Raw genomic sequence first — 12,794 nt, forward strand, 5'->3', positions numbered from 1 at the left:
GACGCCCAGATGGTTTTACCAGACCGTCCTTCAGTTAAGACTTGCAGAGAGATCTTAAGCCGTTTGTTTTGTGCTGTTTGTTGATGGGACAAACATGTGAAACTGTTCATTTGGAAGGGTGGAGGCCGCATTCAGTGGGAAATTACCCAGTTGCAACAAACACAACAAACTCAGGTGTTGGCTCTGGGAAGGCCAGAATATAAACACAAGCTGGGCTCCTCATCTAGAGAGGCCCGTTGAGGTGACTCGGGGTCTCGTCGCGATACTGTCGAGTAACTAGGAGGAGGCCCCGGGGCGACACTGTAGAGCAGACCTCAAATAAGTGTGATCTGGCAGCCAAACGCAATCTCCAAAATGATCAATTTGGACAATTTTATTTTATACATTTTTGTTCTTTTGGTTAATTTGGAGTGCAAACGAAATATAATCTCTTGTCCCAAATACAGCGAAATTGAGATAAGACACAACCAACCAACATTTTTGTGTATTTTTTTCCCCCAACTTGTCAACATGTATTTTTGTCACCTGCTTTCTTTGGGCTTGCCCACCCCTTATAACAGTCCCCGTATATAAAGTGGCCCCTGAGAAAATGTATTCGCTTCGATTCCCTGCTGTAGAGCTAATGCATCTCCCCAGAAGAGCTACTCCGGGGGCAACCCATCTGGATATGCACTTGGTGGAGAGAGTCCATCGTTTCACTCTGCCTCCTCTCATTTGAAAATTGAAAAGTATGTAAAAGTTTGGGAAAAAAATATAGAAATTGGGGGATCAGAACCTCAAATTTAAGATTGAATTACAGGATCAATTAAGAACTACAAGATCATGCAAACAAATAGGATTGCCTTTTATGAATACGCCAGCATGATATGGAGATTTAAATCTTAGTATTAGGATGTATATTTTCAAAAACAGGAAGTCTATATGAGGAAGACAAGGTGATAGATAAATACAGCATCACGCTCCAGCAGTGCGCACTTGTTTTAATGATGATGACTATGTCCAGAAATTAAAGATCATATGTCAACAATATTGTTGTAGTACATATTTATAGATCAAGATGGCCATTAAGGGACTAAGAGACACATTTAATGACTGTGATGGCACACGTTCAAGGATTATTAATGTTGTGAGAATTTCACAGTCAGGATAGAGCACTACAAAAGAGGACAAAGCTACTTGATGAAGACTCAGATTTCTGGACACACACACAAACAAAGAGACTTAGCAACAGTTGTCACCCATTCATGTTCAGAGGGTGAATAGGAAAAGGTAGTGAGCTCACCTTGGCCTGAACTATAGATGGCCTTGACTGACTTCTTCACCTTCTGAAGGGAGGTCCGGTCCTGGTCCAACGCCTGAGGAGACACAAACACCATAGTTAACAAAGCCCATCACACTGGGTCGCCAGTGAAGTATATTGGAGGATAGTGAGGTGTTATTTAAGAGACACAATCAGACTCTTGCATTTTTACACATCAGAAGAAGGATATTTCAGACCTAAGACAACGTCTCTACTCTTGTGTAGATCAGAAACTTCCCTCCAAAATCCCGTCTATTCTACACAGGAACTACCGACAAGAGTCAGGAAGACTTAACAATCTCAACACTCAATTTGTCCAACAAATGTGAGTGTGTTTTCACAACTGTTTATCCCGAGAGCACAAACATTTCCTCCGCAGCTCATTTCAGCAACCTTCACGGCCATGTTTGCTGGTGATGGATGATAAACATCAGGAAGCAGGAGTACACATCAAGGTCGGCCTGTTACGAAAAGACACGCACACTCACACAACGCTTGTCTAATGAGGCGTCACAGCCGTCTCTGCCGGACAGTTTTACACACTTCTTCCCTAATTATGGCAGCAGTGGTCCGTAGCTGCGGGGGTCTTGCAGGCGGGGCCGGAGCCTTTGATCCCATATGGGACCGAAATCTGCTGCCGAAATACTCATTAGGTCTCGGATGCTAATGAGAGGCCGACAGTACAATAGCTGTGAATTGAAAGTATCAACATGGAAAGTGAATCACATATTGGATAACCATGCAGTCATCGTGAGTGGATCTGGTACAGGGTCTGTATGATATATATGATATTTAAAATTAGCGTGCGTCTTTACGATATTCATATCATGTGCGATGACAATATTTTTTCGATATATCTTGCAGGCAAAATGGAGATCTTGAGTCTGCCTAGTCTGAGACTAGACCAAGTAAAAATGCATTTCAGACTGAGACAAGACCAAGACCCTAAAAACCACTAAAGACCAAGACCAATACAGAGTACTACAACAATAGTAAACAGAAAAAAATGTTGGTGAGTAAACCAATTTTCGAAAATGAGAGTTAAACTTGCAGGATGGGAACATGTTGAGAAAGATCTCCGTCTCTGGCACTATTGGGGTGTAGAAGAACCAGTAAAAATCCTGATCCATGGGCCACGACGGAGAACCTGTCACAGAAAGACATCCTCGTCCACTGGCGGGGACAGATGAAGTGGAATGCAGCTAATGTTGACTGGGTGTCTTCAGTAAATCAAGGCAACAGCTGACGTTTCGATAAGAAGTTATTCACTTTCAAGACATTCACTATACCCTCACATGATCCCAGACTTGTCCCAGCTAGACGGGGATAGATGCAGCAGACACTCTGGGTCACCTACTGGTACCGTGTCTTGCATCATAGAAGCAGCTCTAGCAACCAAAGACCACGGTTGATTCTGAACAAATGTTCCTCTCTCAATGAATTCTGAAATTACTTCTGACTATCATTCAGTAGATCCACTTTTTGGTTGACAGAATTCTGGAGAGGAATCTGGACATGAGTTTCAGAATGATCTAGTTACCGGTTCACAAATGACCCGTCAGCAGCACAGAAATGAGACTCACTGTGGTGGGAACGTTCGGCCTACTCTCCATTTAGAAGAGAATCCGGACATTTTTTGCGCCCAAAGCCCCGCCCCCTCCAGCGTCTCGTGCAGCTGAACAAAGCAAATCTGTGTTTAATCAGATGTGTGGAGTAGTTCTGCTGATTAGATGGAAGCACACACACACACACACACACACAACAGGCTGAGCAGGCAGATTGACCTTTGAGGTGCTCGTGTTGAGTGCAGCTGGCGGCGAGGGTCACCCATAATCCACCGGGGCCATGAACTTAATCAAATATTCCTCTCAGAGCCGGACAATAAGCAACATTTCTTTAATTGATGATGCGTTTTCTTAATTCGCCTCATGCATTAGAGGGTTAAGCAGAGTCATGGAGGTGGAACAGCGCTATCTCTCCCCAGATCAGAGCTTCTCAGCCTCTGAGCTTACTGGGCCGATATCAGGGTCATGGCAGCTGGAGGCATAAACTACACAACAAATATTCACACAAACAAAAGGCACACAGTAAGTCACATGTTCTGACGCAGGGATCACCTATGAAACATGAAGGAAAGAGGAATACGTGAAACAAACATGCAATGATGTAAAAAAAAAACACAGCTGTGATGACAAAGTGACAAATGTAACTCAAGAAGCAAACAAAAACACCACGAACAAAAATACACACACACAATACAACTCAAGGTTCAGCCATTATGATGTTTCTTTCTGGATTTTTTCCATGAAAAACATGCCGAAAACCACCATGTTCATGTCCACCTCCATGGTGTGTTGTGCGTTATATGTTTGTTTCCACTTCCTTTAATAAAAGTCTGCCGAATGGAAAGAGATTTACTTCTCATGATTAAAAACTAAAGTTTTCAGGGTCACCTATCAACTTTCCCATCTGTTTCCTTGTTTCTCTACTACTTGATCAATTCGCACTAAAACAAAATAGAAACACCCTGAAAAAACAAGACAAAATATATTCTAACAAAACGCACCAGACAAGAAGGGAAATACACACCATGAAAAACACACCATTGGAGCACTAAAAGACAAGAAAATAAAAGACACAAACACTCTCTGAAAACACACAAAAACCAACAGCTCAACTTAAATACACAAAATAAAAGAAAAAGAAACTCAGGAAAGGAATGTTCAATGAACACAAATGGAACGCAATAACAGGCTGAGCTATGGATGAAACATTTCAGCAGCTAAAATACTTTGATTGTTTTTCTTCAGTTGTTGGTTCATGAGAGTAGAAAGATTGTGAATCTCAGCAAGCGAACTAATGTTGGAAATGTTTTGCTCTTTTTCTCAGTTGGTTCTCCATCTGCTGGGGTGAAAGCCCCACAGAGATCTCCTATAGAAAACTGTCATCTTGGCACGTTTGCTTGGCAACAGCAAAGAATGCAGGCGAACTCCGAATAACGAAATGATGGAACACAATTAAAGGATTGTTTTTATTCTGCCAGTAACCAACAGTAAACTCCCTCTCCGCCCCGGGGGGATTAGCAAGTGTGACAACGCCAGAACATCTGCGGCCGCGCGTCTCCCCACCCAAATAACAAGTGATGCATACGGGCAATTTTACTAATGGCGCTGAGAAAAAAAATGGAGCGCAGACCAAAGAACATTTCATAGAGACTCCCTGAAGAAACCCTCAAACCATTCACGCTGTGAAAGTCGACATGCCGGCGTCAGAATGCTTTCAAGGGGACGTCGGTCATGGAGGGCGCCGGAGAGGTCAAGGGTCATTGTGAGGGAAGAGGAAGTCCAGCACTTATGATGTCATCCACACAGCAGGAATACAATAGGACTACTAGGGATTACTTGAAATGATGATGCTATTACATTAAACGGGTGTTGCACATGGGGTCCAGATGTATGGACGTGCTTCAGATGCAGGGATGGAACACGAAGAGCTATTTTATCAGCAGCCTCTAATTACTTCCAGAAGGAAAGAAAATTCACCTCAAACTTGTTCGAGAATTGCGATTAAAAGAAAATCAATTCGGGAAAAAAACATCAGAATGTAAATGGACGAGCGGCTGCAGCAGATGATCCAGATCTCAGAATAACAACCACACAAACAACGTTCTTGGACGTCGCAGTCGCTTCCACCTGTTCCACCGTGCCTGCACTCTCTCCTTCATCGAGGCTTCACCAACGTTCTCCTAAACTGACACAATGTCTGAACAAGCATCACTTACTGCCCAACTTGCTGTAGACTGGAAACGTGGAAAACATCTGTTATTGACAAGTGAAGTGGCTACGTGAAGTGACTGTTGTTAAACAAACAAAACTGTCGTCAAGACTTTGAGTTGAGAGCGGTTTCTCTGGGCAACAACAACTGTGCCAAAAAATTGCTGCCCGAAATGGCTGAAAATGAATGACATGTATGTCCCGGCATGAATATGACACCTCCTTCACTTTCCAACTACAGATGTTAATAAAAAGAGTTCTGTGGTGTTTCTGCAACATCTATCTGACTGGTCTAAAGATGCCAATTCTGCGTTTGATAAGCCGAAACCTCTGCTGCAATGCCTGACTCGTTCATCCCTCGCTCTCCCACGGACAACAACACAAAGTGAAAACATTATATTCACTGTGTAGTTAGGCAACTCATTGAAAGTAGGGTTCACCCAACGGTTCTTGAGCAGCGTACTTCATTACGGTCTACCTAAAAAGGTCCTTTGCCAACTGACGACAAATGAGCGCTAACATTGTCAACAAACAGCGGAACACCCTCCCAGTGTATGGAGGGGCCGTGCTCTGCTTAAACAATCGCGGGGACCCTGGAAAGTTTAGGTATTGACTCACAGATCAGGGTTCCCTTCCGTGCTTCAGCAGCATAGTGGGCTTTTCTGTTGTTTTTGCTGATAGTCGAGAGCGACTCGCTATGACAGCACTACCTAGTCGTCAGTTGTTAGGGAGGTCTGTTCAAAACGTCGTCTGTCCTCAAACCAGTTTCCACATCCAGGTTATGTTGATGTAATACAGCACGCAAGGTTCTCAACCTCAATGTAGCCTGTGCATGTGCGCAGTGACGCCCATTACCCCTGAGTTCATGCAACATTGAGAAGAGATACTTTTCCTCTACCAGGTCAGCATCAAAGAAAAGAAGAAATGAATGCAAGGGTAACATTGATTCGTTTTCTGAGCCAGCTTCAAAGAGAAAACACCACAGTCGAGATGCTTCTTCGAGTGGCGCGTCAGCTACCCGTGAAGATTCCCGAGAACATCGTGCTATAGAGAGGACAAGAGCTCTAGAAAACATCAGTCAGGCTTTAATCCACAGCGGAAAAATATTTTAAAATATGAGGCCTATATCCAGGCCTGAGTCCTCTGTCATTCAATGTCAGAAAACTGTATGCTATTAAAAAAATTAAACCTTTTTACTAGGTGTAATAATACATGTGTTACACGACGAAGAAGTTGAACAGCCTGTAAACATGGCAAGAAAAGTAAAGACTGAGGCCTTTGTAGGAAGATTACTTCTAAAATAATGGAGTTCATAATTCTCTAGCACAGGCTCTACAAAACAAGCTCATAAAAAGTCAATTACTTTTGTGGAAGTTCAGCAGCAAACACACATAAAATGGAGTGTATAAAAAATCTCTCTAAGAGATGAATGGACTGAATTCTTCGAGGGCACTGTTCATTTCTGTGAAGTTTGAGTACAGCTTGCTCATCAAAACTCACCTAACTGAGCAAAAACTTTGATGCATTATCATCCAGAGCTGCACCTTCAACACTTAGGAAAGAGAGCGAGCAGACACTTGGCTACAAAGGGCGAAAACAACCTAAAATATCAAGACGTGTTTTTCCAGTCATTATTGGATGAGCAGTGAAAAATCCCCACGGATCTGACCAATGAAACGCACTCACGGTTCCCAAACAACCACACAAACAGACCCAGTCATGGCCCTGAGGTCAGCGCCTCGGGGGAATTTGGTGGTTGAAGTGACTGGGCATGACTGACTGGAGGTCGTCCCCGCTTCACGCTTCCTGCCCGAGGCCTTATCCTCCCTCGGCAGCCCTGCTGCTCCCCCCCCCCCCGCAGCCCCTCTTTTGACAGGAAGCAGGAAGCGGCCAGGCTTGTCGGCGTCCTGTCCCGGGTCGACAGCACTCGGGCTAATGACACTAACGGTTCTCTGCTGCTGACAGCTGGGGAATGAAAACAACGGTGGGAAGTGTTGGTCTCCATTCCTGCTCGGTCACTTTCATGCCACTGTGGTAGCTTCGCTTAAATCATCCTTTAGCATCTTCCTGTTTTGTACTGACCTGACTGGACAGCACATATTCACTATACTATATATAGTATAGTGAATATACTATACTATACTGTATATATACTATACGTATCCTGATACAGGAGTGGTGATACGACACATTGCAAGATATTGCTCAACTGTAAATCCAGTGATATATTGTATTAAGAACAATCATCTTAAGGGGGGATATCAGATAATACAGTAAATATTATGTGCATGAAAAAAACTTCATTGTTATGACATTAGTTAAGTTAGACTTTCAGTTACAGAGGAATGAATCGCTCCCTTAATCAGAAAAAAAGTGCACAAAAATCTTGATATTAAACACATTACACATGCAACAGCAAGTATTCATTATCAATATGGCCAACTTAAAATATTTAAAATCCTATACTGCACATTGAGGCCAAATTGAATAACCTTCCCCACATACCTGCCATAACCTGATAACAAATAGTTAAGTGCACATTTCAGTGCAAGTAAACCTCTAGTTCATCGTCCACCTGACAGGACAAAGGCTGCAGAGCAGACTGGTTAAGAACTGTCCCACTTGTGTCAGTGGAAATGTTGAATGCAGAGCAAAAAAAAGAGAAGATCCGAGTTTGTGCCCAAAATGTTTTCTATTAAATCATAAAAATCATTAAAAAAAAGTCTGCCTCCATCACGAGTCAAACAGCCCATCGGTGCACAGGATCTTCAAATTTTTACCGAGAGTTAGTAGGAATCCAAGCATTTAAAAGAAAGCTATTTCTAGCCTCGCACTTCTGCGACCAGACAGATGTGCGTCTGACACGCTTGTACGAAATTCTTCAGCAGGAAGTTTGACAACCCTTCGACAAACTGGAGTCTCAGCTGCACACCTCGGGGGCAGATTTCACCCCTCAACGCCGCGCTCCTCTGAGCCGCTAATACCTAATTATATCTTTAAAACAAAAACAGGAAAGGGCACCATTGTAAAAGGATTTCCCGAGAAACGGGACACAACGCTAAAAAACATTACGCGTTATTTTTAGACCTGCCAACCGACCGACAGCTTCAGCATACACAATTACAATGCAATACGAATAAACACTGCAGGAAGCCACGTTGTTATCTAAGTGTGGGCGAACTAGTACTTTTTTTGTGTCAAAATAAAGGACTGAAAAAGTCAGTCAGTCTGTTGAGTCTATGTGGCATGACTCAAGCAGGAAGGGTGGGGAGCCGTTTTCATTGGCAGGAAACAAATGCACATCCCTTTTGCCCGGGCCTGGAGCCGGAGAAGTGACACGGAGGAATGGGAAGAATGAAAGGATGTCCAAACAAGGACGAGACCGAAAAGGCTTCTCACATCCAGTCATGAAAAATGGTAATCATCTGGGATCATTTTTTGGTGATACGTAAGTATGAAGAATTAAAAAGCATTGTAAAACAGTTGAAGAATGAAGTAGGGATGGCAGAGCCATGAAGTACAGAGGCAACGTGGGTTCCCTAGTTCTTTACACTCACCAGATGCCTGAACAATGTGGTACTTATTTATCCAGCCATCAAAATGACCCAATGCTTCTCACATAGATGATGAAGGTGTAAAACTTTCACCCATCACAGTGTACTATTGAACAGAACTTTAAACAGGCCCACAGTAGAGTAAAAAAAATTCATGTAGCAAGGTGTGAATTGGGGTTTGCACCTTCTGATTTAATACACTTAAAAATAACATTTAATACCCGCCTTTATGACACAAAACATTAATATCCACAAAAAATGAGCCTTATGAATGAATGCAGTCTGGTAAAAACTGTATGTCCGAGCTGTCGCTTGTTGATGATGTCCCACTATGAAAGGTTCAGTCAATACAGCACAATGGACAAAGACGGAATGGACACCAGTGCAGCAAGAGTAGAGTCATGCTTGGCACCGAGCTGAATGGATTGATACCAAAACCAGCACAATCAGCTCAATGAGTCCGGCTATTCTATCACCATGGGTTCAGGCAGCTGTTTCTCTCTTGTACACCGTGTACACCTTGTAAGGCTGTACTAACTCTGTGTAAAAGTACTCACATAACAATGACGAAGGTTAACGTGTTGAAAGGGTCCCGTTCTTGAGATATTTCTTCTCATGTAATGTATAATGACAACCAACATCCCTACTTCCTGAGTCTACCAACACTAGGAGCAAAACAAACTGAGAGTGTTAAGAGGCAAAGTATTCAATCTGGTGTTTTACTCTACAAAGGGAAACTGTGTAGATGACCTTTACCACCATGTTTCCTCTGACCGGTACTTGAGGAAGGCGTGGGGCTGGAGTCTCCATCCAACATTGAGGCAGGTCCCCGTCTAGCCTAATAACCTGAATTTTTATTTAAGGAATATGTAGCGCCATGAGGAAGCCAAGAAAACAGACTGCAGAGCAGAGCACAGTGTCATCAGGCAAAATAAATAAATAAATAAAAATCTCATATGAGCTGTCAAACCCACATCATGGTACTGAACCCCAGTCTCTTTGACGCTGGACTCGTGAGTTACCACCTTGGAGCGTCCAGTAGCCAATAAACTCACTAGACCTCTGGGAAACATTCTCGTTCATGAGATTTCCTCGTATTATAAAAATGAAATGGTGGTTAACTAATGACTTCAACATTCTAAACCAATCCACAAGTCAAGAAGGTTGGAGCTGAACTCCACCACTTCCTCATTCATTACCCAGAGGTCTGGATAAATGTGCACAATACTGAAACATAGAGAGAGTAGCTTGACTAAGGCAATCGCTCGATTAAGCCCAGAGTCCGACTGCTTCATGTTCTCCTGGTTTACATGGAGCGCAGTGAAAATCGAGCTATGGGTAGTTCACCTCTGTAATGAGGGGAGGCGCCGTGAGCCCTTCAGTCCTCCCAGGTTCCTATAATCGTAGAGGAAGAGCAATCCAAGCTTCAAAGGTCCAGATCAGCGGGTCAGAGCGATGGTTCAACACCATCACTGTCATGGAGCTGTCAACATTCTCAACACGCTTCCTACGCTTTCAAGCTTCCGATAAAATTAAATCTTCTGGAGATTGTGCTGTCCACTCAGGTTTCTATCTCCTTCTAGTTATAGCCCAAATACAGTCAGAACAGGGTTGTGGACTGAGCCCTTTGTGAGCCACCGACCTTCAAAGGGCTGCAGTTGGTGCAGGTTTTTGTTTCACACATAGATTTACCAATCAGTTGAAACAAACAGCACCAGACATGGGTCGAGCAAAAAAACCTCCCCTACCCTGACCCTTTGAGAACCAAGTTGAAGACCCCTGCCACACTGCCAGAGAGGCTTGAAATGACCCTGGTTGAAATGAATCAAAATTTGAGCACATGCAGTAAAAGAACTGACAACTCTACAGAACAGAAATCTTACTCCAAATGTGGTCAACAAGTTTAAAGCAAAAGTCACAAACATAAGCCCTGGGCTGGCCTTGGTCTCGCCTTCACTTGCTCGTGGGCTAACTATGATCTGCCTGAGATAAGCCTGTGAAGAAAGAGGTTAAATTACATGAAGCTGCTTTTTAAACCCTATATTGTCCACCACAGGGGCCAAATCAACAATACTGAACGCTTATATTCATCACACAGCCTCTGTCATTCAATCCAAAGCAATTCACTTCCCCGATCAAGTGAGAAGGGCTTTCACAGTGAGTCAAAGAAGGTCAGATCTGCCACAAGACTTTAAGCCACGAGACTCAATCATGAAGTGAAAGGGCAAAACGGGTATCTTTAATGCCATTTCCTCTGCTTCAAAACATGACGATAACTATTAATGCCACCCATCCTGCTGCAGTCTTCCCTTCAACGCTCGGAGATAAAGGCAACTTCCTGTTCTGGGAAAACATCAGCAGACCTCCAGAGAGTCAGCGTAAGAAATGACACGTCCTGCGGGCCAGAAGGGAAGCTCAGCACGCTGCAGGGTCCCACGTGGTTTAGTGGTTTCTGCTTTCGATGCTGAGCCCTTGTTCTGTCCATCACACCCACACAGACATCACCTTCCACCTCAAGTCAGACAATCAACACGGCTTCATTTTGTTTATCAAGCAGGAAGTCATTACTCACCGAAACAGCTGCTAGAATATTCTGGGCTGCATCTATTAACAGGAGAAGCGAGGGAGGGGTCATTTATTGAAAGACAAAATGTGCAAGTGGCCTCTTCGTCGACAGGAAACGCAGCAAAGTAATCCATTAACCACTTAGTGAGTCGAGTGACTGACATTTTGGATGAGCAGTTATTGCTTTGCTATTGGAACAACAAAAACTGATTGTTTGTGGAGGGTGGAAATGACGAAACAGTCATACGAAAACAACAGCTTTCGGCGTTGTATTTTTCACTTTCAGTCTGTAAACTACGTGACACCTTGACATTCTCGTAACTAAAGCTTGAAAAATCAGCTATTGGATCAACACGTCTGGGCCAGAAAGATTTTCGCTATTCAAATCGACATCATGGTGAAATAGAAAGCGATTTTTCAATCGCAAAGGCTGCAATTTTGAAAGCAAAAGTGCACCGCCAAGCTGAGGCACGGGTTGCAAGACTACAGTAGAAAATTCTGCCATCCAGCTCAGCCAGATCTGGCACCCCAATCCACCAGTTAAAGAGGCGATAGAGGCCAAAAACCTGAGATGTGAACATAAGCAAACCACACTTGAGTCTGGACTTGAAATTCTCCTTGAAATTTTGCCTCAAGATGGAAGAAATGACACAGTTCACAGTGTCTAAACAGTCTAATTGAAATTTGGGAAAAGAGCAATTCTGCGAAAGCATCTACAACATTTTATGGACTATTGAACACTGAACAGATGCAACAGAGATGATGTCATCTTTGTTGAAGAACTGGTTGTCTCAAACAAGAGTACTACACATACCGCCGCCATTAGGCCGGACTGAAACAGAAAACTGAAAATGAGAGACAGCTCTGAATGCAGATGTGACAAGGCATTGCAGTGGGTGAATCAGACTTACAATAGGTCCACCATTACCAAAGACTTGAGTCTAATCAATCAAAAAACAACGTGCATGCCAAGGATGCCCAAAAACCAATGAGGTGATGGTACGTTCCATGAAAAAAAACTGGAACACTGCATTCAGCTGATACTTTTTAGAACTTACATCTAAGAATTGGAGTCCAGGATAGCAACAACAAACCAAATAAAAGACTCACTCTGGCATGTTAATCAATAGACAGACAATACATCAGGTATGTGGACCTGTTGAGTCACCCACAAATATGTTTGGAATCTGAACTCAAGACAGTGAAAGATTGTTTGAGCACAGATAGCTTGTACATGGAAACTACTCAAGACGATACTAGACTCTCACACAACCCATGCCAAGGTTTTATTTCACTAATCTCCCACTTATCACTGGACGGCAGCTAAGCCTGTCGGATCTACATCCGACCAGCGGGCAACCTTCACTGTAAATCTTTCAGGCATGTGGCCAAAGAATGCGATCCCTCGATAAACATGCCCGGTCAGAAGAAAGATTAGTTTTCAAGGTTGCCGGACACAGCGCAGTGAAGAGTCCGTGGCCAAAGTCACCGGCAGACGAAGACTGTGCGGAGCTCTTTACAGCATTCCTTGACATTTTGCTGCAGCTTGTGCTCAGATTTCCAACTTTATGGGACCGTTCAGTGAGTGCGAGCGGCACAATG

The 12,794-nt window shown here is 43.4% G+C and overlaps 1 protein-coding gene across 4 annotated transcripts in view; it reads right to left on the minus strand.

Annotated features, from left to right (window-relative positions):
- Positions 1–12,794, minus strand: part of asap1b (ArfGAP with SH3 domain, ankyrin repeat and PH domain 1b) — a 62,776-nt gene that overhangs the window by 34,872 nt on the left and 15,110 nt on the right. For all 4 annotated transcript variants that reach the window (XM_053860214.1, XM_053860213.1, XM_053860215.1 and 1 more), the window contains exon 2: positions 1,283–1,355. In XM_053860214.1, coding sequence (XP_053716189.1) covers positions 1,283–1,355 — 73 coding nt within the window. The remainder of the gene's footprint in view (positions 1–1,282; positions 1,356–12,794) is intronic.

Source organism: Synchiropus splendidus, chromosome 3 (assembly GCF_027744825.2).
Source record: "Synchiropus splendidus isolate RoL2022-P1 chromosome 3, RoL_Sspl_1.0, whole genome shotgun sequence".
Classification (NCBI taxonomy): Eukaryota; Metazoa; Chordata; class Actinopteri; order Syngnathiformes; family Callionymidae; genus Synchiropus; species Synchiropus splendidus.